The sequence below is a fragment of the Pelobates fuscus genome, chromosome 1 (genome assembly GCF_036172605.1).
Source record: "Pelobates fuscus isolate aPelFus1 chromosome 1, aPelFus1.pri, whole genome shotgun sequence".
In the NCBI taxonomy this organism is placed as follows: Eukaryota; Metazoa; Chordata; class Amphibia; order Anura; family Pelobatidae; genus Pelobates; species Pelobates fuscus.
The window spans coordinates 444,614,756-444,640,550 of record NC_086317.1 but is presented as its reverse complement, the minus strand read 5'-3'; the positions used below and the strand labels follow the sequence as shown (position 1 = coordinate 444,640,550).

The following is a 25,795-nucleotide window of genomic DNA, read 5'->3' as shown; positions in this document are numbered from 1 at the left end:
TAACATTTGCCTGCCTATTGAAGTCTATGGCGGTTCGCCCGGTTCGCCCGTTCGCGAATATTTGCGGAAGTTTGCGTTCGCCGTTCGCGAATCAGGTTGTGATTTTTTCTCTTAAATAAATTCAATTCCCACAGTTCTTTTCCCAATATTAATACTCCTCAAATTCATATTTCTCTCAGAGCTTATTTTAAACATATCATTCTTCCTTTTTATTGAGCCTCATTGAGTATTCCATTTTGTAGATGAATGCCGAATTTTTAGAATTAAGAAAGAGGGAAAAAAATCATCAAACTGACATACTTTCAAAGAAGTAGTATTTAAAGTGCCACAGTGTGCAGAAAGTGCTGATAACATTTAAAGTGACAAAGTGTTACAATGTTCAAAACTAGATAAAAATATCTTTGTTTCTAGCAAATGGGTTTTCATGGTTAAAAAATAAGTTTAACCCCTTAAGGACCAAACTTCTGGAATAAAAGAGAATCATGACATGTCACACATGTCATGTGTCCTTAAGGGGTTAAAAGAAATGGCAGACCTCAAAATCCGAGTTTAACCTGTGGGGTATAAGGGTATTAAAATTATAAATACATTTAATTTCTTCTATTCCAATTTTCTTATTAAAATCACCTCCTCTCCAATCTTTTTTTACAAGTTTCAATGGGCAGAAAAATAAATTGTCGGCATTCTGATTATGATGGGTCCTAAAATGATTAGATACACTATGTGTATCTAGTCCTTTTTTGATGTTACGTACGTGTTCGGAGACTCTTATGTGTAAACATCTTGTGGTTCTGCCTATATAAAGCAGATCACAAGGGCATTTTAACACATAAATTACTCCTTTTGAAAAACACGTTAGTTGATCTCTAATAGTAAATTCCTTAGTAATATGATCTTTAATATTAATTAAGTGTCTTTTCCTACTCTTGGTGGTCCTGCATGCCAGGCAAGTCCCACAGCCATAAAAGCCTTTATTTTGATTTAAAAAATGCTCAGTTGTCGCTGTTCCTTCACTACTCCGAACTAAGGTTTTTGTTGAGGTTAGCTGCACCTCTATAAATTATACGTGGTTGGGTTGGTAGGATATTTCTAGTAACTGGGTAGGACATACCAATATTTCGTTATGGCCCTATTTACATTTTTATGGTTATAAGTCATAAGCTATAGACACACTTTTATTATTTCTCTTTTTTTATCTGAAGAATTTTATATAGTTTTTTACTCCAAATTGTGGAGCAATAAAGTTTCATCCTTAAAGGATATCATTTGATCTGTGGAGCTTTTATTGATGCTCAGCCGGAACAACCATAAGGTCATCTGGAAATAGGAAAGGGACATCCTTAGTAAAAGTCCCACAGCGTTATCCATGAGAGCCATATGTTGAGATTTGGGTCTGGGCTTGTGAGTACCTGACTCCAATTCCTATTTATATATCATTTGTACAGACAATATTACACTATATTGCTTTATATATTTTACAGATATATCCAGAAGTGTGATCCACCAACTATATTGTATGTATTATATGTTTGCATTTCTTTGAGTGGTGTAAGGGGTTTCCACTCAGGTGGTCTGTGGCATTTAGTGCTATCACACTTAGTCCCATTTGTTACTGTATATACTTTTGCTTTGTGGAATGGTATAATCCCCACTCTGGGATGCTGGTGAGAGACAGTCCTCTCTGTATATAGAGCCATAAAACAGAAATAGGAAAAATAGTTTGGTGAAAATAGAAGGAAAATCACTTACAAGTGTGGAGCATAATGGTTTTTTTCTCAAGACAAACATTTTAGGTGGTATGTTCCCCACCAAGGAAGGTGACGTTCATTATATGATGAATTAACAGCAGGTGGCTCCAGGGTGTCTTAAATACATATCTTTATTCTGACAAATTAAGCTAAAAAAAAGAAAAATAGAGAGTAAAAAGTAACACTAACGCATTTCACTAATGTGGCTTTTTCAAAGTGAAAAACTTTGAAAAAGCCACATTGGTTAAACACATTAGTGTTACTTTTTATTAAATATTTTATTGTTTTTCTTAGCTTTATGTGTCAGAATAAAGATGTATTTATTTATTTATTTATTTATGACACTCTAGACCCTTCTGCTTTTTTTTTTTTTTTTTTCAATTCTTTATTTTTGGTTTGACAGTTACATAGTAATACATATGCTTAGTTAGGCTTACGCAGAAGCCCGTTGTATCCGTCATGGTAACCGTCCATTTTTCTTTTTTGTAATTAAATAATACAATAATGTAACAAATAACATAAACTATTTAACATATGTCACATAGTTGCGCATTACAGGGTTGTTTGGCTCAACATTATTATCTGAACCGTTGGTTTTACCAGTTGAGAGTTAGGTCCCCTAAATCATGTGTCATACTGTTCCCATGGTTCCCATACTTTTCGGTAGGTAGATGAGGTGTTTCGCACCTGGGCCGTCAACCTGTCCATCAGACAGTTATCTCTAATTTTCGTCCGTACAAGCGTGATAGGTGGGGTGTCTGTTTTGTTCCAATGTTGTGCTAACGCCCTGCGGGCTGCCAGATTTAGTGAGTTTAGTAATTTCTGACTGTGTTTGTCTAACCCCTCAGTCGGTCTGGACAGGAGGCAAGCCCATGGGTTTGCAGTCAGAGGTCTTTGCAATATGCGTGAGTTTTGGTCTGTCACCTCTTTCCAGTATATCCTAACCTTGGGGCATTCCCACCACATGTGGATGTAAGTGCCTTTTTCTCCACATAGTCTCCAGCATGTGTCTGAGGGGCTCAGGCCCATATGGCATTGTTTTGTCGGGGTGGTGTACCACCTGAATAGGATTTTGTACATTTGTTCCTGTAAGGTGGTGCATATTGAAATCTTGGAACTTGCGTCCCATATGTCTCGCCACTCTTCCCCCTCTAGCTTCTCTCCCAGATCCGTTTCCCATCTGTCCGTGTAGGTTAACGTACCCCATTCCCCTGATTCCTCCCCTATATGGTTATACAGTGTTGTTATCATTTTCGTGGGCATGTGTTCCCTAAGGCACATGCTCTCGAAAAAGGTTTTGCGTTTGCGTATTGCTGTTCTGACTTCTGTTGTTTGTGCAAAGTCTCTGATTTGGATGTATCTGAAGAAGTCATGGTTTGTCAGGGGTGCTAGAGTTTTTAGCTGATCAAAGGTGATTACCTGGTTATCTTGGTACAGGTGAGTGTATCTGTGTGTCCCTGTGTTTTTAATTCCTAGGAAAGCTTCTGTACATAGTCCTGGTGGGAACGCTCTGTTACGTAGTATCGGTGTCATGGGGGAGGGGTTGTTCATGAGTTGGTATTTCATGGCTGTTTTGTCCCATATGTCTATAGAGTTTAGGATTGCTGGGCAGGTGGTTCTGAGGATTACCCTGTGGTTTTTAGGGGTCCATATGAGTAGTTGTGGTGGGTCTTTGCCCATGAGGGTGGTTTCAATATCTACCCATTGATGTTGTCCCTCAGGGCTGTGCCAATGCGCTATTTGCGCTATCTGTGCTGCTAGATAGTAGTGGTATAAGTGAGGCAGTCCTAGGCCCCCCCTCCACTTTGGATTGTATAGTACCGCTCTGGCTATCCGGGGTCTTTTTCCCTGCCATATAAATTCGTCTATTGCTTTTTGGATGTCGGCTATATCCTTTTTTGTGACTTTAACGGGTAGTGCTTGAAATAGGAAAAGGAGTCTGGGCAGGACATTCATCTTTATGGAGTGCAATCTCCCTATCCAAGAAATTGGTTTGTCCGACCAGTTCTCCAGATCTTTTTTCAGTTTGTGTATTAGGGTTGTGTAGTTTTGCCTGTACAGCATAGAGTAGTTTTTTGTTAACTGTATCCCTAGGTACGTGAATTGTTCTTTAGCTAGTTTAATTTTGTATGTGTTGGTTAGATGAGTGTTGTCCTCATCAGTGATATGGAAGGAGAGAGCCACCGATTTGGTGAGGTTTACCCTGTATCCCGACACCTCACCGTACTCCAGTAGGAGCTTATGCAGGTGTGCCAGTGACTGCTTTGGTTCGGACAGCGTGAGTAGAACATCGTCTGCGTACGCCGCCACTTTGTATTGTTGTGTTCCTATTTGTATCCCCTTGATGTTAGGGTCGTTTCTGATGGCTTGCAGCATGGGTTCTAACACCATCGCGAAGAGGAGCGGGGACAGGGGGCAGCCCTGTCTCGTTCCATTACTTACACTGAAAGGTGTTTTTTGGGCACCGGTTATAAGTGTTTGGGCTTGTATGTCCGTGTAGAGTGCTTTGGTAGCTGTTATGTATTTTTCTGGGAATCCCTGCTTTTCCATGAGTCGGAACATAAAGGGCCACTGTACCCTGTCAAAGGCCTTCTCTGCGTCCAGTGACAGGGCCAGTGATGGGGAATTGGTCTGTCCCATGTGCCATAGTAAGTCTACCCCTCTACGGGTATTTTCGTATAACTGTCTGCCCGGGATAAAACCCACTTGGTCTGAGTGTATTAGTTTAGGCAGTAGTGAAGTTAGTCTTGTCGCTAGAATTTTTGCGAATATCTTTAAATCCGTGTTGATTAGGGAGATTGGTCTATAGTTGGCGGTCTGAGTGGTGTCTTTGTTGGGTTTTGGCAGCAGTACTATGTTTGCTGTGGCCATGTCTCGGTCTGGGGTTCCTCCGGTCATAAAATGATTATATAGTTTGGTCAGTTGTGGGATCAGTTCTGTTTTAAATGCTTTGTAGTATTGGATATCATAGCCGTCAGGGCCTGGGGCTTTGTTGCCTTTGAGTATTGAGATCGCTGCTGCGATTTCCTCTGGCGCGATCGGTTCGTTTAAGAGGTCGGCTTCTCCCTCTGTTACTGTGGGCAGATCCGAGTGGTTAAGGAAGGTCTCTATGTTTTTCAAGTGTTGGTGGTGTTCGCTGTCGCTGTGGGGGGAGTGGTTATATAAGTGACTGAAGTAGTTAGTGAACTCCCTATTGATATCTTCAGGTGTGCTGGCTATAGTGTTTGTATGTGTTTTTATGGTCGTGATTGGTCGAAATCCGGGCCTGGGTTTCAGGGTCCTGGCCAATAGTGTGTCCATTTTGCCCGCTTTTTCATAGAAAAAGCGTTTAGACCACGTAAGGGCTTTGGTGATCTCGCCTATGGACAGTTCTTTCAGGGCATGTCTAAGGTCTTGTAGTGATTGGAAGTTATCTGCGGTGGGGTCCTGTTTATGTCTAGTTTCCGCTTTCCGTAATTTAGTCTGCAGCTCGAAGAGTTGCTTCGTTTTGGTTTTCTTTTTATGGGTTGCAATTGTGATGAAGTGTCCTCTCAAGACTGCCTTGTGTGCTGCCCATAGTGGTGTTGGGCCTATATCCTCCCCCTCATTAGTGGTAAAGTAGTCTGATATAGCTTTTTTGGTGTCATTGAGTATGGCTTCGTCTTGTAGGAGTGATGTGTTTAATTTCCATGTCCAGCTACTGTGGTGCTGTATTTTAGTCAGGGTCGCTGTTACTGCTCCGTGGTCTGACCATGTGATGCTATGTATTTCTGTTTGGCTCAGTTTGGACATGCCAGCCCCGTTTAAGTATATGTTGTCTATCCTTGAATATGTGTTGTGTGGTGCTGAGTAGAATGTGTAGTCTTTTGTGTGTGGATGTTGTATGCGCCAGGCGTCTAGTAGCCCTGTGTGTGTAAGAAAAGCGTTTAGCAATTTGTCTTGTCTCCCCCCCCCTGCGCGCGAGTCGTTCCTGGTTTGCTACTCCTGTCTATTGCCGGGCAGGGGACCGCGTTGAAGTCCCCCCCATCACTAAGATGCCACCTGTGAGGTGCGTTAATAGTGTTTTCAATGAATCCCAGTATCCTGTCTCAGGAATGTTGGGGGCGTATATATTTACTATATGTATCCTCGTGGAGTGTATGGTGCCGGTGAGAGCTAAATATCTGCCCTCTGGATCTATATGTGCTTTGGTCAGGTTAAACGGGCATCGTTTGTGTATCAGGATGGCCACTCCTGCTTTTTTCCTCAGAGCCCTCGCTTCGTGGACTGTGTTATAAATATGATTTTTTAGGTGTACGCGTGCCGACCTGGGTAAATGGGTTTCTTGTATTAGAGCGATATCCGCTTGTTTAACCTTAATGTCTCTGTGTAGGGTCCTGCGTTTGTTGGGTGTGTTTAAGCCCTTGGCATTAATTGTCAGTATGTTCAGAGTCATGGCGTCAGTCGTCTGATTTGCGGATCGTATGGGTATAGTCCCCAGTGATCTAGTGATGGGTGGGGTGGGTGTTGTAGAAGGTCAGTCTCTTCCGTGTGTTTCGTAACAACCTGTGACTGTGTGACATCATTCAAAACAAATAAAACGTTAACATAATAATTAAGTACATAACAATAAACAGATTTGCATATATACAGTTGTACATTTTCTCTGGTCTTACAAGTCGCCAGAGTAACTGGTGAGCGCGCACCTATCTCTCGGGTGTTTCTGTTAATACCCGGGAAGGTGTGGATGCGCCTCGCATTCGAGCCTTGGTGTCGTGAGCCCCGTGTTCGGTTGTTTGTCCCCCCCTCTGGTAGTTTCACCCTGTGGCCCTCTCCCCCCCCTATTTGCTCCTAACATCATCCTTCTATTGTGTGGTGTGTGTGTTTTGCCCCCTATCGTGCACTCTCTATTTGCTCTTCCCTGGGGAGTGCCTTGTAACCTTTGCTCGTAGGGAGTGAGCGTGTGTCCCACATGCCAAATGGCCTATAGTGCCCTTCATTTTGTAGGTCGGAGTAGGGAGTGACTCTCTGGTGTCTGTGTGTCCCCTACTCATTACCCGTTACATTTACATTTGCACATACATTTTCATCCCCCTTTTTTTTTTTTTTTAAACAAATTGTACATACTTTTTTTTTTTTTTTTTTTTTTTTCCCTTTTTTCTCACTTTGGGGTGTTAGGTCATGGGATGATGAGCTTTGGGAGTAGGATCCCCCCCCCCCCCCCCCCCAATCTTTAAGTCCTTCCCTTCTGGGAAAAATGAGCGGTACTTAGCTGCGATACGTTGTTGCGGCCTGTACCAGATTGGTCTCAGTGTCCCCAGTTGTAGAGTTATCGTGTCCGTTATGTCTGTTTACGACTTAGGCGTCGGTCCAGTCACTTTGGAGCGTTGAGAGTTCTGGCATCTGGTATGTTTGCAGGTTGAGGGTCGGTGGGGGCTCGATGCGTAGGCTGCGAAGAAAGCGCTTTGGGTCGTACCCTGGCAAGAGGGTGTGAGTGGCTCCCTCTTTGAATGCCACCAGCTTGAAGGGATGGCCCCACGTGTATTTTATTGTGTGTTGTTGTAGTAGCGCCGTCAGTGGTTTCCATGCTTTTCTTCTCTGTAATGTCGTCGGTGATAAGTCCTGGTATGCAGTGATGGTTGCACCCTGGTATTGCAGGGTGTTTTGGCGTGTGTATTGCATGACCGCTTCTTTTGAGGAGTAATAGTGGAACTTGATGATAATGTCCCTTGGCGGCATCCCCTCTGCTCTTCGGGCGCGCAGTGCCCTGTGCGCCCTGTCAATCGCCCATTTATCTTTGGGGATGTCGGGTAGTAATTGGTGGAAGAAGAGCTCCATCTTTGGTGTTAGGGGGCCTTCGTTTTGTTCCTCCGGTACACCTCTCAGCCTAACGTTATTCCGGCGGGAACGATTTGCCAGATCTTCTATTTCCAACTCCAGGTCGGTAATTCTCTTTTCAGCGGCTTGTGAGTGGGCCACCATTTGATTGTGGGCTTGTGCAGCGGCGTCAGCTCTGGCCTCCAGTGTTGCGGTTCTGGTGCCCAGAGCGTGTATCTCTGCCGTCAGCGCTTGTGTGCTCTTGGAGATCTCCCATGCCAGGTAATGTCTGACTTCTGTCAGTTTGTTCAGGACGCTGGCTATGTCTGGCTGAATGGGGTTGTGTGAGTCCGGGCCCGGTGTGGCTGCCGGTGAGTGTTGCGGGCTGATCCGGCGGCCATCTTGTGCGGCCTGTGAGCCTCGTGGAGAGGTAAGCATATCGGCTACTGAGACCGCGGCTTCTTTCTGCTCACCTTTTTTTCTTCGCTGCGATTTTGCTCCGGACTGCGCCCCTGACATGTTAGGGGTAATTTAGCTGGTTTTGGGGGCTCGATGCTGCTGATAGTGGGTAGATTGTGCTCGGATGCTGCGGAGCTCACAGACTACACGTCCATCTTAGTCTGCGGTCCGGCCACGCCTCTAGACCCTTCTGCTTTTAATTCATCATATACTGAACGCCACTTTCCTTGGTGGGGAACATACCACCTAAAATGTTTGGATTGAGCAAAAACCCCATTTTGCTGCACAGGTGATTTCCCCTCCATTTGCAAATTACAGTGTGCACCATTGTACTAGAAATAGAAATACTGCACTCTATATATTTTATGGCTCTAACTTAGTGTAGTGAAACTGGGTAGTAACTATGGTACACACTATCTCTGTGCACCGAGGGACTAACAGTGAAGACACAATTCCAATGTTATTACTAACAGTTTGTATTCTTGCTTTCTACTTTTTGCTTTTTAATATTTTTACTACCGTCTGGATCAAACGCACCACAGGGCTATTGTAAGTTTTTTGCCTGGATGGGCTTGAGGCTTTAACAATTTGATGATCTCTTCAGGTAACATATCTTCACCACATCCCTCCTGCATAGTGTAAAGCATAGAGGAACCAAGCTTGGGCATTCAGTTTTCTCTTGCAACCACATTTACTCACCCACCATTCCTTTTAACAACGATATTGAGCAATCAAATATAAATGTATGTTTTTGGGGGGAGTAAGGGGTTGGGGGAATCTTTTAAAATCCGTGCTCCACAAAACTAGAGGGAAAAAGAGGGAACAATTTAAAACTTTAACATAATAATATAAATAAAAAATGAATTGTGTTCTATCAGAATTTGATGCCCTTTCTCTATAGATGATGAGGCTACATAACTATTTTAAGGAGAATATCACCTCAGAGGTAGAAGGTCCCATGATGTGTTTGGCCAATAATAAGGTAATACATGGCCATTTGGTTCAAATTGCAACTCACAAAAAGAAAGTGCAACTGATTTTTGACTTCCAAAAAGCTTTTATGTAAAGCCGGATCCAGACACAAAATAAACCCTACCTCTGCCACTCTAGATTAACTCAGAACCATATGTTTACAGCTTAAGTGCTTTCTATTAGATTATGTGGCCTTCAAACTTACCTGGTCTAATAGGTTATTTTACAAGAAGGCTAATAGGATGGACATCCTTTAAGCACAAACTCTCCAACTCAGAGCTCGAGCCAAGCCTATCACAGCAATACACAACTCTGACACCCCCGAAAGACATTCATGACACTTTCAGGAACTATTACCATACCCTTTACACACCCCTCCACCCCTCCAATCCATTTTATATTTGCTCTAGATGCTTTATTTCACTCAAACTCTCTCTCTTGAATCCCCAACTCTGTTCCTTTTGTCCCATCTTCTTGAGGGTTTTCCAAAAAGAGCCCCAAATCTCTTTAATATGATCAAGTTGGCTGTGAGGAGAGCATTAGCTGCTTTGTGGCTGAATGCAGCAGTCCTGTCAATGAGAGATGTCAAAACAAAAATTGTGAAGAAACATTTAATGGATTGTTTAACTGCACAAGTTTATAATACATTACATTTCTTTGAAAAGACATAACTCGGTGAATGGAAAACACTTCCTAACCCTTACACCTCAAATTGCAGACACAAGACTATCATCACCGTAGAGGACCTTTTCCCTCCTACCTCCCTCCTTTCAGGGGTTTTCCCCTCTTTCTCCACAATCTCTTCTAACTTTTTGAACTCCCTCTTAGCTCATATAACGCTGAATAATTCTCACCAAGGACTAAGTCTTTCTGTGTTTTTATAGATCTCATTAAGAGTTCACATATCCAGAAGATATATGTTTGGTGTCTACCCTTAGAGCAATTGCTTTACGGGAAGCATCTCTCTTTAGAAATGAAAATAATATTTATAGTGCCAGGAATACAAAGTTGTATTTTTGGCACTATCGCTGTTCGTGCCTTACCCTCCCTCTGGCCTCCCCCCACCCCGGGTAAAAAAAAAAGTAAAAAAAAAACTTTATTTACTGTCTCACTGCGCTGGGTCAATGCTCTGCCCTTTTAGACGTCCCGCGATGAGCGGGTGCTAATGCGCATTAAACCTACCCATAGGAAAGCATTGAATGAATGCTTTCCTATGGGGGAAAAATCTGACGCTGGATGTCTTCATGCACAGCGTAAGAACATCCAGCGACAAACACTGGACCAAAGGTCTGTTTTGATCTAGAAAGCACCCCCAGTGACTGACTGGGAGACAGCCACTGAGGGCAGACTTAGAGCTGCATTGTAAACATTATAGTTTCCCTGGTAACTCACTAAGTAAAAAGGGACACTGCACCCAGACCACTTGAATTAATTGAAGTGGTCTGTGTGCCTATAAATAGTGTCCCTTTAAGTATTGTATGAGTTACCCTTGCCTAATCATACTTGACTAACAGGTGATCCAACATAGACCATCTCATAAGAGAGCGACTAGCTGAGAACCCTTTTACCTTCTTTAGTCGGGAATACATATAATGGTAATAATAAGAAGGTAAAGGGTTTAGTTGGGGTGTCTAGGGAGATGGGACCCCATTGTTCTGTTTCATTCCCTTTTTTCCTTCTTTCCTCTCCTATATCCCCACCACGCCACAGTTATTTGTCAGTTTAATTTTCTCACCAAAAATGATGTGATAGTCTGACATTTGATTGTTTCAATACATTTTGCGCTGCACTCATGTACAATTGTATAGTTGTTTATCTTTGTATTGGGATAGATGTATACTCTCAAGGCTGGTGTCATGAACCTTATGGATAAAGAATTAAAAAAGAACAATTTAGTAACTATATGCATTAAACTGTACTGTACTGTAAGCCCCCTCTTCTTCTCCCCAGCACAGACTTTACGTGGCTGTCCAATCACAGATTTCTCAATGGGCTGTATTACATCAGATGAAAAAGTCTGTGCAAAGCAGGTTCCAAGGGCGTTGCTAGACTTAGGGCTTGAGCTCAAAACTTGGTGACTCCTCCCAAAAGCCCTCACCCCACAACTGCATATACATACATAAAGACTCACGCACACACTCAGTTAAATACATACAGGCACAACACATTATGTAGACATAACATCATACATGCATATGCACACAGTACACACAGTACACCAAGGCACATATAGACATGCACACACTGGAACACATATGCACACAGACACACTCAAGTATACACAGATGTACAAAAGCACACACACAGGCATTCATGTACTGACACAGAAAGGCACACACACATACACAGACAGGTATTGACCCAGACACATTTACAGACACACACACAGGCACAATGGCACCCAAAGACACACACACAGACAGAGACACACAAATCACTATAAAACAATATACTGCTACCAGTTCTTGGAGGGACGGTAGATAGTAGCAAATATTTCATGTTGCTTTATTCTCCAGCATGGCATGGACTAGTAAGCAGCCCAGTGATAGACGTGTAGGGCTATAACATCATTTACATTTTTCTTAATTGTGCCCTCCTAATGTGCCCTAAATATCAGTGGCCATGGAGCTCTGCATTTCTAGTATTATACTGCCCTGTGCGGCTCTTCCTGCCCAGCCTGCTCTGTATGCCTTGACAGCTTATTAAACAAGCTCATGGAACTGACTGGGCAGGAAGAGCAGCCAAAGAGATTGCACATCCGGTGCTGGAGGCTCCACAATCGCCTCGTGTCAACGTGGACGGCAGGTTCTATGGGCAATTGCCTGCTTCTTGCATTTAGCTCCGCTGAGCTAAACAACCAGGAAGTATCCGACCATCAGACGTCTGTGGTGAAGATTTCTATTAAAACTGACACTTTAAAAAAAATAAGTAAAATAAAAATAAAAACACACTATTCACAGAAAGGAGTAATGTGTTGAGAGTGTTCATTTATGGGGTACATTGGAGAGCCCTACTTGGTTTTGTATTTTCTTTCGCCCTATACTTCATAATTACTGGGGGGGGTGGGGGGGGGAGGGGACTAAAATTATTTTTTTTAACAACTTTCATTCCAGCTGAATTGTGGAACCTGTGGATAGTAATCTCACTTTTCAGCATTTAAAATGTTTGTAACTCCTTTTCTAACTTCTTTGTAAAAATCCAGATTTCTACAAAGGATTTTCTGAGAGACTCCATGGAATCATAATATACTCAGTAACTAGGCTAACATTCACTGCTAAACACAGAGCATTTTATTAACCAAACACCAGATTGTACTGAACTGCAAACCGATTTGCAAAATTTAAGCATACAAAGACATCAATGGAAACATTATCCAACTCAGCTATTGTCACAAAGTAGCTATTTTCGTCTAAACATTGTAATTTGATTTTCAATTCACCACCATTTACTGTTTAATAAATAAATCCATGGATCTCCATAGTTTCCCTTTCAACAAAGATACTCACAGAATGTCTCTATGCAGCCATATTTTATATAGCTTCCATTAGATGTCACATACAGAAATCTGGTATCTTAACAACACAGCTTTTAATAACTGTCCACCATTTAAAATACATACCTAAACCTAAACCTAAAAGTGTTTTTTTTATTTATTTTTTTTTACAATAGCTGTATGTCGCTGATAGATAAATTGTAGCATGACAGCAAAATTCATGCTGCCATGATGCTTTGTCAGCTCGCAAAGCATCATGGGAAACAGTTTTTGGCAGAAACAATGCCAAATTGTAGCCATTGCTGACCTTCAATAAAAAGTTGACTTTAAGTTTGCGTCCATATTTCAATACTCCTGTTTTGTTGTTGTTGTTTTTTTGTTGTTTTTTTAAATCCATTTTAAAGCATATAAAAGTTATATATCCAGGAAGGAGAACTCATATTCATTCCCTTATAAAATTAGCATGTTCTCTCCATCACTTAAATTGATTTTGTTATTGTTTAATCCTTGCCTCGCAAAAACATTAATCGAATAGTTCATGTTACCTATCAAATTCCAAATTCCAAAAAAAACTAAATTAATGCACTGCTTCATTTCAGGTATGTAAAAAGATCCCCATGTGAAATAAGTAGCTAATCAAATTGTGTAGTTATTTATTAAGCAATTATATTTTTTCACTAACTAAATGGAATAGGAAGAATATATATTTGACATATTTTCAACTACTACAGAGAACTTGCAAACCACAAATCTTTGCACTTAAACAAAAATACCTACGTGGCAGCATTTTCATAATTTTTTTGATATTTTCTTCAGCATACCTAACTCTACATATTACTATTTCTGCATTTTTGCAAGGCTAAAGGCCTTAGGATCATCCCACAAGAATGATAAATATTGAAATGCAAAGAGGACAAGCTGAAACAAAGGTCCAGCCTCCCAGCAGAATTAAACCAACGCTAGCCCTTGGCAACAAAGATTACATTTAGACATTGTACATTATACACATACTCTTAATTCTTTCTGAAACTTACAAACCCTTGTGACTGGACTAATAATTACCAAGCCCCTGGGGCTGTAAGTGCGTTTTGATGGTAGGTTTGATTCCAGCTACGAGAATTTTGATGAGTCTTGTTAAAAAACGCTTTGTCCAATGAGAGTCAGAGTTTCTGCGTCTCACTGAGTCCACAGATGAGAGGTATATAAATGGATAGTGGATATGGGATTGCTTTGCTCTGGAGAGTTAAGGCTTGGATACACAAAGTTCTCAGGAGGCGTCAAGATGGGAATTGAAAAGCAAGTCAAGGTCACCAGTGGGGCAGTGCGCTATGGCGCCTCATATGGAGGCAATAGACTCTTCTCAAGCAGCAGAAGCTCTGGCAGGTCTGGGTTTGGAGGAGGCGGCTTTGGAGGTGGTTTTGGAGGAGTAGGGCTCTCCAGAGCCGTTGGGTTTGGAGGAGGAGGCGGTGGAGGTTTTAGCCACAGAGGTGGATATGGTTTTAGTGCAGGTAGTGGTTTCAGAGGTGGATTTGGCGGAGGTGCAGGGTTTGGAGGGGGGTATGGAGCTGGAGGTGGGTTTGGAGCTGGTGGGGGGTTTGGAGGAGGTGCGGGAGCGGGTTATGGTTTAGGAGGAGGAATTGGAGCTGGAGGTGGAAGATTGGGGGGAGCACTAGGAGTTCTTAAAACCCGATTGGGAGGTAGAGGATTTAAGGTCGGTAGCTATGGCTACGGCCCCTCACTCTTGTTTGGAGCAAGGCCAGGATTTGGTGGACCAGGCGGTCCTGGTGGCCTCCCCGACATCCCCTCCATTGACCCATCCCTGCCCTCTGTGGACACTGTCCAGGTGACCCGCCTAAAGGAGAAGGAGGAACTCCAGCACTTGAACAACAAGTTTGCATCCTTCATTGACAAGGTAAGGACCAGAACAGTCTGGATCTAGAGAGGATACAGGGAATTAAAGAACCCCTCTCACCTTTTCACTTATAACATGTTTCTGCTGTATGTGTAAGAATAGCACATCTTCTAATACATTTATGCAAGAAGGAAGTTGCTTACATTGATATTGCACTATATCAAAGCAATCATTAATGTTTCCATTTGCAGTAGACTTATGCATCTATACCTATCACTGGTCACAGAAGGTTTTGTTCTCAAGAGCTAATCACCTTCTAGAGATTCTACTGGTTCCTAAATTATAGGGTCATATGGCTCTGTAACATTGAAATGCCTGATTGTGGCTTGAAACTATATATTTTCAGTTGGTCATAATTTGGAGATTACTGCCACAGAATGAATCAATGTGTATCTCTTTATTTTCTAAAAGTATAACCTTCAAAACATTTTCTCCAAATAGCTACAGACTGTGAGACTTACATATAGATTGAACAGCCTCACTTATCTTTTATGGCAAGTTTACAGTGTTTTGCCTTTTTAATGTAGTTGATACTGTTATGAGCCCTCTCAATAAGCAAAGTATTTGTATGCAGACATACTGTGTTGAATTAATTAGCGAATGATATCAAGAGTTATTTTAGCACACTTGGTGATTCTTAAGAAGTTTCTTATCTTCATAGCATGGAGAGGCTTTTAGGAGATTTTGACTGATTTCATTGACATCAATTGCCCTTCTTTATGGATGCCTCTCACCAAAAGTGGGGGATATTTACATAATAACTAAATGTCTCTACAAGGTTATAGTATTAGTGCGTTGCTCTTATCTCTTTGGAACACGTAATATTAAGAAATATGGACAGAATTGTAAGTTGCTGTAGCAATGCAGTATTTAGTGAACAATACATGCATTATTAAATATGATTGTCTCCAATTTAAAGAAAAAGAAAAAAAAAAAACACAAAGAAACAACACCTCAGCTCAATTTAATTTCCCCATCATTGATTCGAATTGCATTGTATTACAATAGCTGATGGAATGCAATAGAAATTAATATATGCATTTCCTTTACGCCTGTGAGTTCTAGAAACATTAATTCTTTGAGTTGTTTTTTTTATTTGTATTTTTTATTATTCATTATTTGTTGGATTTCTATAGCACTTTTACCGATTCTCTGTGTTCTCTCCATTTACAGGTCCGCAGCTTGGAACAGCAAAATACCATCCTTAAAGCCCAGATTTCTGTATACAATAGAAGTGACCCAAGTGGTCCAGCAAACACCTCTGTAGTGACAACCACTGCTGTTGCTGGCTACAAGGCACAGATTGATACTTTAACCCAAACCAAACAAGCACTGCTGGCAGAAATCGATCACTACAAGCACATTATTGAGGAAGTGCAAGTGAAGTAAGTAAAATACTGTCACTGATAAAAAAATAATTAAAAATGTAAAAATAATTAATTAACGTGACTCAATGGGCACCAACACAACTTTATCTTAATGAAGCAGTTTTTCTGTATAGATCATGCCTCTGCAGTCTCACTGTTCAATTCTCTGCCATTTAGAATTTCTTATCTCCTGCTCTGTTCATAGCCTTCTAGACCCTGCGGGAGCATCCTGGCTGTGAATAAAGTACAATTTGCAGAGCAGAAGATAAAACATCTAAAGCAAGTTTACAGCTGATTTAAAATAAAAAAATGTCATGCACACTGTGTCAGTCACAGCCAGGGGAGGTGTGGCTTAGGCTGCATAAACATAAACAGAATTGATTTGCCTTATAAATGGCAGTGAACTAAGCAGTGAGACTTTAGGGGCATGATCTAGACACAAATACTGCTTCATTAAGCTAACGTTGTTACTATATTTATAGTGTCACTTTAAATTAATTTAGAGTCTCATCTACTAGGTCTCTAAAAGGTATCTAAAATGATTGATTTCAAATTTGCATTTGAATATAATATTCTGAGCTATCACAATTAAAGTTGACAGTGATTTATCAAGCAGTCATACTGAGTGAAAGACATGCGACATCCAACATACAAACATCTTCGAACACATCCTCTAAATAGAAGGGAAAAGCACACCAGTAAAAACAAACATGCGTGAATGAGAAATACCACCGCACATGAGGAATTATATCCAATTATTCTAAAAAAGTTTCAATTGGTTGATGTTTTTCAAACACAATAAAAATAATTGATCAGGATGCTTACTATATAAATATTGGACTTAAAGGGTCAAAGATAGTTATCAGTCCAAGTTTTGAAAATAAGGTGAATTAAAGCAGTATCTGTATATTTTTGGCTTTGTAAAAAAAAAAAAAAAAGAAAAAATTATTAATGTTAACATGTCTCCCATACAGTAACAATAGCTTGAACAATGGATTTTTTTTTAAATTTCACTTTAAATTAGAAACTATAATAATGTAAAGATGAAAAAGAGTTGATGTCAGATGAGAAAATCCTTAATTTTCCAATTTAAAAAGATGTTGACAGTCAAACACAAATCATCAATCAATATGTAACAAGGTCACAGTGTGATATTCCAGTTATGACAAGATAAAGATGATAAATCTTGTTTCTTGATGCACCTTACTTTTTAATTTCCCAGAGGTAATGCTAATCTAATGCACTGTGTATAACTCTCTCTCCAGATATGAGGAAGATACATCAGTAACAAAGACTTTGGAGGGAGAATGGACCACACTGAAAGAGGTTAGTTTAATAGATTACAAAGTTGCAATAACTACCAAAGAAATACAATCCTTAGATGCAAGCGTAGATACCTAAAACACATTATAAATGCTTATTTAAAAATAGTATTGATAATTTAAAATATATAATAATTTACGTTACTTTGTCATACAGCTACTCTCTATAATCATATGCTGAACGCATTAGATTTTTATATATAATTCACACTGATTATTCTTCAACACAATTCCTTAAATCTGCTGTTTACAACTGGATTATCCATGATGATCAAGCCAACACATTTAGAAGCCACCTTAAACACTAGCTACACACAGCTTATATTACATGCAAATAGAAGGTATTGAGATGACCTGCTTTGCCCCTATGGGCTCTACAGCACCACCTGGTGTTTGGAATCCACAAGAACTTATGCAGTGTTATTTATACATCTTACAAGAAAGTACAAACCAAATGGGAAAAGCAAGGCTTATGACTTGACTGGTGTGTGCAGATCTAGTTTAACAATGTATTGACTATATATTAAGAAAGAAATGAGACATTCAATGAGCATACATATTTTAGCTCTACCCAAGACAGGCCTGATTTTCATTAGATATTTTTTACATTAGTTTATTTATATTCAGTTTGCATTTTATTTCACGTTTACAATTATATTTATTTCCCAATTTTAACAGGATGTAGATCACTTGTATTTGACCATCTTCGACTTGCAGACAAAACTTACTGGAGTTGAAGATCAAATAACTCTTTCCAAACAAATATATGATGCTGTAAGTAAAAATGATGATTACTAAAGACTGTATTTCGTTAGAAGAATGCCAGATTTGTATGAGGTACAAGGTTCACATTATAGAGTGCAAAGAGTGGGAGGCAGAAATGTTTTAAAATATTATTACCATTTAAACATATCTTGAAAAAAAACAAGTTTTAAAGTTTTTTTTTAAAGTTTAAAAGAGTCCATACAGATGTTTAAAAAGCAATTGGATAAATACTTACAAAAACATAACATGCAGCGATATAATGTCTAATTAGTGGGGTAATAGCTGCTTGATCCAAGGAAATATCTGACTGCTATTTTGGGGTCAAGAAGGAATTTTTTCCTAGTTTGTTGCAAAATTGGAAGCGCTTCAGACTAGGTTTTTTTTGCCTTCTTTTGGATCAACAGCAAAAACATATGTGAGGAAGGCTGAACTTGATGGACACATGTCTTTTTTCAGCTATGTAACTATGTAACTATGTAAATGTGTAACTATATACATACATAACATACAACATATGTAATCTGTGTAATGGTTTCATTAAAGAATGTATTCAGTCTTGATATTTTAGGTACTACAATTCTGTCATTCTTAATTATCCCCAAAATACAGAATGTCTCGCAATTCTTACTATTGAAAATTGTGTGTTGACCTGTTTCTTTTTGGGGTTTTTTTGTGTATTTTCCATGCAGAAAGTCAGAGAAGTGCAGACTCTTGTTACAGGTGGAACAAAAGCAGCCATTTCCATCTTATTCGATAACTCTGCCCAGGCTGTAGACCTTACAACAGCCATTTCTGATATGAAACTACAATATGAATCTCTAGTTGCAAAGACCAAGCAGGATGCTTTTGCCGCAGCAGAAAGCAAGGTACGTGCATCAACTCTAAAAAGTCTCTATCTCTGGCAAGATAACAGCAATATTCTTATTTTCATATTGGACTTGCAAACACGTGGGTTGAATTTATGGTCAAGCAATTCCTCTATCTTTTCAGTAAAATGTCCATTACATTATTTTATTGTATCTTTGACCGTGTATGTAAATCAATGTCAATCCTAACCAGTTTATTAATTTTGATTACATAAAAGGTCACTTACTTCCTACCTCTGCCTAATGTTCTGACTATTCTCTGTCTATTTTATGTTGATTCTTGCTTTTTACAATGTTTTTTATGAAACTTTAAGTAGTTTTGGAAAAAAATGGTGTTGATTGTCGCAACACAAGAGCATGGGACTTCATTATGATGAGACCTGAATCCTTATTTTTACATGATCTGAACAGAACTAGCATTTAAAAAAAATAAACAAATAAAATAAATGCAAAAGAGATGTAAACTTTATTCATGTGACGTAACTGTAATATTCATTAGTTTTGTTTCAATTTAGCTCAGTGGGCTAATGCTTCATCAATAGAATCTGTTCTGGTAGGGTTGACTCGGCACTTCATCCTTCAGAGGTGGATAAAATGGGTATCGTTAAATTGAGTAATAGTGACATCCCCAGCATGTACTTGAAAACCAGAATAATCTGAATATACCTTTCCTGGTTAAATACTTTGTTATTATTTGTGCAGATCATTTTGGCATCTGGATCTTTACAACAACCAACCGTATATGCCCTGACATCTTACAAAGAAGAGCACAGGTTGCTGAAACAGCAGGTGGAATCCATACAACGTGAAATAGAGCGTGTTAAGACAGTGGTAAGAGATTTTGGTATACGATAGAGGAGCTAAAAGAACAACCAATGTATTTATTAGTTTACGATTAATAATGGAGAGATATAGGATAGTTAAAGCCCATTGCAGCTGGAAATTGAGTCTCTGTGCTCTTGATTATTTTTCTTGAAATACACCATGGTCACGCACTTATTTTTTTACCACAATGCCCAGAATGTAATAATCTCTGTTTTTTTTTTTTTTTACAGAACCTCCAGATAGAATCTCAGATATCAGAGGCAGAAAGCAGCACATCTGGTGAGACAGACACATATCAAGAACAAGCTTCAGCCCTCAAGTCACAGTTAGATGACATCAGAAAGGTGAGATATTTGGTTGCACGCATCCACTGGTTTCCATTCCATTGGTATTTAGAAAAATAGGACTTCATATGACTTGATTGTGCCCAGCAATCATACAACAAAAATATGGTCAACCATTAAATCTCAAAAGCACTTGAAAATTCAAGGGATCTCTAATTTGTATGTTTTGGGTTTTTGTTAATGTACTTCTAATTAACTTTTCAAAATCAATTCACCTTTATCTTGAATTCTCACCTCTTAGCAAATTGCTCACTATGGCCAAGAATATCAAGATCTCTTGGCAGTGAAGATGGGATTAGATGTTGAAATTACTGCTTACAAGAAACTCATGGACAGTGAAGAGCTAAGGTAAATATTACTTATCTTATGAGATGAATGGTGGCTCACATAATTCCACAGTATCTCTTGTGTAAAGAGAGTAGAGCTTCACAATAGTGACACAATCTATCTTTTACTTAAAGTTCCAACGTGCAATTCCTGTAGTGAATCATTATTTTCATCCTGTTATTATTACACTCTTATTTCAATCTATTATTTTAAGAGGGGAGGTTTTTAGTTATTTTTTGCAGTTTACTTGATTTACTAAAGAACATAGTAATTTATCCTAACCTTGAGGAACAAAGCAATCCCATTATTCTTTATTGTAGGAAGCACCTAGCACAACATATTCGATTGCATTCTCTATACAGCCCCAAATTTCTGCTTCTTATTGTCAATGTGAATGTAAATTTTAAGCTGCCATGCCATGAACAGCTATTTCCACAGACTGAGGTGATTGATACGAGCATATTATAAATTAAATAGATCTGCTAGGAAAAACGGAAACATAAAGTAGGAACAGCACCGATTAATCGGTTCTGAAAATATCATATCGAACAGATATCTAAGGGATCATTCTGCATAGTTAGACTTATATTGAATACAGAACAAAACAACATGTATTTTAATAGATTTCTATCATATTTTTATCATTGTTCTGAGACAAGAAATTGGAACACTAGGCTATTGAAATACAATGCAAAAATGCATGTGTGTATATATACACACATGTATTTTTGCATTGTATTTCATATATATATTCATTTTTACTGTTATATGTGGAGTCATAGAGGGGATCACTATTGATAGTTGGCTATACGAAGAGCTGATAGTAGACTCAGTAATGAGCTATCACTGTTGCAACTATGTAAAAATGTGATTGTGCATAGACTGACCCTTTAATAATATAGGTCACTTATTGGTAGGTAGATTCATTCTTGAATGAGTGCAGCACAGTTGCCATTGTGTCTATTTCTGTAGCATAAAATCGGTACTTTTACTAAAGTGTTGACATTTGTTTTACTTTGAAAGCTATATTGCTTTGTAGTCATGTATTACTCAAGGTGGCAATAAAGCCTGGCTATATGTTTGGCTTTTAATTCACCAGTTACAGCAGGATAAGCCATGTTATAGAGCTATACTACACCTAGAGAACAGCACAAGGGATGGAGAAAGATTAATATCCCACAGGGCCCTAGGTTGGTTGCTAGTTCAGGGTTCCCCTTTCATTCTTCACAAAGGCATGTGTGGACAAGCAAATTCATGCTTTCAGGGTCCCTATCTAACCCATGGACCCTAGGTGGCTCCCTAAACTCACCCTATGATTAATCCTACTCTCAATTCAGTATTTATTGGAAAAACTACATTTCCATTTGTGGCCTTTTTGAAATGTGATATCTGTGACATGGTTATGACATTAAAAGTACAAAAATGTTACAATATATAATAACAAATTAGAATCTGCGATTGAGTTTACTGCCTGTAGTTTGTTTTTTCCTGAACATCGTGTTTAGTTTCAGACAAGATCTTTGCTTTAATGTGTTCCTTCTTTGTTGTTAATGTGTGTCTAAAAATAGCTGTGCTGTATTCCAGTAAAATATTACTGATGATGATATTGAGAAACTCACACCACAGAAGCCAATGCATTGTGTTCTATGCAGCTCCTGTTTGCTGACTTGTATTTTATTTTTTTGTCAACGCGGTAGAACAAATACACTATTCCCTAATCATTCCAGTTACAAGGGGGGAGATAGATGAAACAAGGATAGTGGATGGCATTGCATAACATAGAAGTGTGCCAATCCCAAAATATATGTACAATACATTATTCTGTTCATTAAGACCCACACACATACACACGCACAGACACACATATATACACATATACAGAAGAGGGACAACCTTATCTCAAGGGTCACATTTATATTCATTTTAAATGGATTGCTTGTTTCAATTAATATATCAAATTTAATATATGCAGCATGACCTACATGTAGGTTATTTTGAACCATGTATGTCATGGTATTTGTACTAGCATTCCTTTTTTTTATTTAAAAAGTACATGTATCTCTTCATATCAGCGATCAACTTACCCCAACTCACAAAAGCAGTGTTTTGCTGAATTAAAGAGTCACTCTATCCCTTTTTAAAAACATCTCTTTTTTTAAATATTCAATGTACATTCCAGTAATGCCTAGCATTTCAAGCTAGCACCCGCCAAGACCTTAAAATAGTTGCAAAAGACTTTAACATTTACTTGCAATCCAGTACCTGGCAAAATTCCTGTGCTGAACTTCACTCCCACGTCCGACATCACCAAGGGCCTTGCACAGTCCAAATCAAGGCTTCTCATGGACTGTTTTGCCAGTTTTGCATATCAGGGGACAGAAGGTGGTGGGAGGAAAAGAGGGAGTGATTTTGAAAAAAAAAAAAAAAAAAAAACAGCTATCTGAGCTATGGTGGGAGGCCAGAGGAAGCATACAAAGGGAGGGGAGAGCAAGCATGCCCCAGCAGACTGAATCCGATATGGACTCCTACCACCGTGACCATTTCAAATTACTGAAGTGGTCATGGTGGTTGGAGTAAACCTTTAGCACTTCAACAGGCTTTTTATTCATTAACTCTTGTTAGAAGCAAATTGTAGTTTAGGCTACAGTTAGGTATGATTGATATTTCATCTTAGTGATAATTAGTTTTGCTCTTTATTGCCTCAATTCATCCCTATCATCCTGCAGTGTTTTCCTTTTCGTTTTTGTTTAAATAAATTAAAAAAAATCAACTGTTCATGAAGTCATTATTTAGATTTCCTGGGAGTTGCAGGTCAGCTCTTTCTAAAGCATATAGCTAACAATTAAACTGCAATTTTCAGAAACCCTTACTGTACCAACAAAACAACCACTTATGGCTGAAGCTTATCAGTATTATAAAATCTACAATAAATATCATTCACTTACTGATTAAGTGAGAACGTTTCTTTGGATATTTTAAGGCATTTACAGAGCATTGCTCTACACACTTGGTACTGAATGACTAATGGAGTGGTTTGGCTCAGGTTTGCCCTTTTATTACTGGAATTGTTTAAGAACATTGGATTTTAAAATATTAGCTGGCACAATATGTCTTACATAAATCAATAGATTTTTCATCTTAGTTTCTCAGAAAATTGTTATAGCTGAGAGAAAGCTGTATAGAGTGTTTGTGCATCTGTGTATGTGGTTATGTAAAAACAAATAGTGCTCTTAAAAGCTACCTTCAGTGTTAAAATTGAGGCAGTCCAAAAATTCTAAAAATTAACTCTGTGCCAACCCTTTCTCTTTTCCAGACTCAACAGTGGAAGTAGCATCACTGTACACATGTCTAAATCATCTCTAGGAGGAGGTGGAGGTGGAGGTGGTGCTGGAGGCGCTGGATATGGCTTGGGAGGTGGCCTCGGTGGTGGCTTTGGCGGAGGTTATGGTGGCGGCTTGGGTGGTGGCCTAGGAGGAGGTCTATCAACAAGCTTTGCAAGTGGCCTAGGAGGAGGCCTAGGAGGAGGCCTTGGTGGAGGCCTAGGAGGAGGCCTTGGAGGTGGTTTTTCTCTATCTAGTGGTCTTGGCGGAGGCAGTGGCATTGGATTTGGAGGAGGCGGCTATGGTGGAGGACTATACGGAAGCCTGAATTCAAGCTCAAGTAAGTTTGAGACTTTATATAGCAATGTATAATATAATGTACATTTCAATGGTAAAAATAGAAAAAAATTTGAGAAGCATGGGCTCAGCTCACATTCCAGCACTGTAGTAGTATAGCAGCCAGGGATAGAAATAGTACATGAGCATATTAGCAGCTTACAACATGTCTTGAAGAAGGATGGCTGGTTTAAGCCAATCCTATTATATTGACAAGCTGAAACAAGTTTTAAATGCTGCCTTCATTTTGTGAAACGACATTCCAAGGAAAGCAAGCAGAACCTTCACAAATACTTCTAATCAGGTAATTTGGACAGTTATCTTAATATTGCAGAGGAGTCACAAAATTGATATTTGCCTTCCAATGCTAATTTCCCATTGGCATTTTAATTATTGTTGTCAGAACTGAAAGACCATAGATACTGTGTAATCTCTAACACTTTACAACCCAATATTTCTTCAAAGGACCAATATATGGACATAATAAACAGTATGATTTGATTCTTAAATCTTGACTTTAATCTGAAATTGTTAATTCATTAAATCAGGAATTGTGGATAACACAATTGAGGTGAAAAATTACATGATTTTTTTTTTTTTTTAACATTTCTTTTGGCTTAAATGTGTAGTTAAAATAATGTTTCCACAATTCCTGATAAAGCAAATAAACTAAAGTAAAGTACAACCAAAAAAAGAAAGCCATAAAAGAAATATTAAAAAAAATAAAATAAAGCTGCTGGATTAGTTTCATGCACTTTAAATTATTAGGGAAAACATTACAAGCATTACATTTTCTTTTCATGCCTTTTACCATAATGAAAATGAGAGAGACAGACAGACAGACTAGTGGCGTTTTATTTTGTTTATGCCCATTGTATGAATATGAGCTAAATGACAACATGGATTGAATACCTTCTATATGACTGTTCATATGTATCTACTTTTTTACAGTATCCACCTCTACCACCTATTGAAGAGGGCTAACGGCTAAACATCTACGATGAATGTTTGAGAACTTGCGTTACTGCGTGAAGATTTCAACACAACCAGATTTCGTAAACGCAATGTTTTATGTCTGCACTTAGCTTCCAAGAAGACAACCAATGCTTAACAATTCTTTACTTGATATTTTCTTATAACAAGGGAACCTTTGTTATATATTTTTTAATCTTGCGGTTAAGAGGTGCTTTTTTTCCCCCTGTCTGTTTCTAAATACTGACCAGCTACTTTCAACAGAATGAAAGATAAATTATACATGTAACCAAGAGCCTGCCACATAAATCTCTAATTACTAAACTGCAGGAAGTTTGGCTTTTAAGGGATTTCTCACTGAGTTATGGACTGCTGAACAGAAAAAGGACAGGACTGTATTTGTCAGGCTGAAAATGTGCAATAATGGAAACGCAGTATAAATGATTACTGTGATTGACGTACTGCCAACTTTCGAAAAGCTGCAATTTCATGCTAAACACACCATGTACTAATCCTATTAAAGGAGTTTATTACAATCTCCTACAGAGTCCTTGTTGTAAAACATTTAGCAGATTCCTGAGCAGAATAAGGGCTTTTTTTTTTAAATTGTAAAGAAATCTGAAAAAATAAAAATAAAAAGCATTTCTTAAATTTCTAGTTTTGTCTTTTTTTCTAAGTGGTTAAATTGGATTTTACACATACTTTTTTTCCCCTTTTGAATAAAAAAAACCAAATGTATCATTTGGGGAATTAGGCCTTTAGGTAGGGATGGTTTGCGTGCTTTCTTCTAGGAGTGAATAATTTGATGCACAGTCTGTTCTTAAAGTGTCTAAAAGGGACATTTCACTGCCCCCCAAAAAATAAATATTGCTGCTTAGTATATCACCAATGAAAACATGCATGCATTTAATTATGTATGTTTTCATTAGGGGTATATATAAAAGCAGCTGGCAAAAGCTGAAGATATCTTGTTTGAAAAATTTGCAAGCCTT

At 38.9% G+C, this 25,795-nt stretch overlaps 1 protein-coding gene across 1 annotated transcript; it reads left to right on the top strand.

Moving 5' to 3' along the window:
- Positions 1-13,651: 13,651 nt before the first annotated feature.
- On the top strand, positions 13,652-25,454 carry LOC134571615 (thread biopolymer filament subunit alpha-like). The gene is made up of 10 exons (XM_063430076.1): positions 13,652-14,359; positions 15,533-15,744; positions 16,992-17,052; positions 17,727-17,822; positions 18,503-18,679; positions 19,382-19,510; positions 19,735-19,848; positions 20,090-20,196; positions 23,489-23,835; positions 24,783-25,454. Exons 1-10 carry the CDS (start codon positions 13,667-13,669, stop codon positions 24,803-24,805), a joined length of 1,959 nt encoding a protein of 652 aa, XP_063286146.1. The 5' UTR covers positions 13,652-13,666; the 3' UTR covers positions 24,806-25,454.
- Positions 25,455-25,795: the final 341 nt, after the last annotated feature.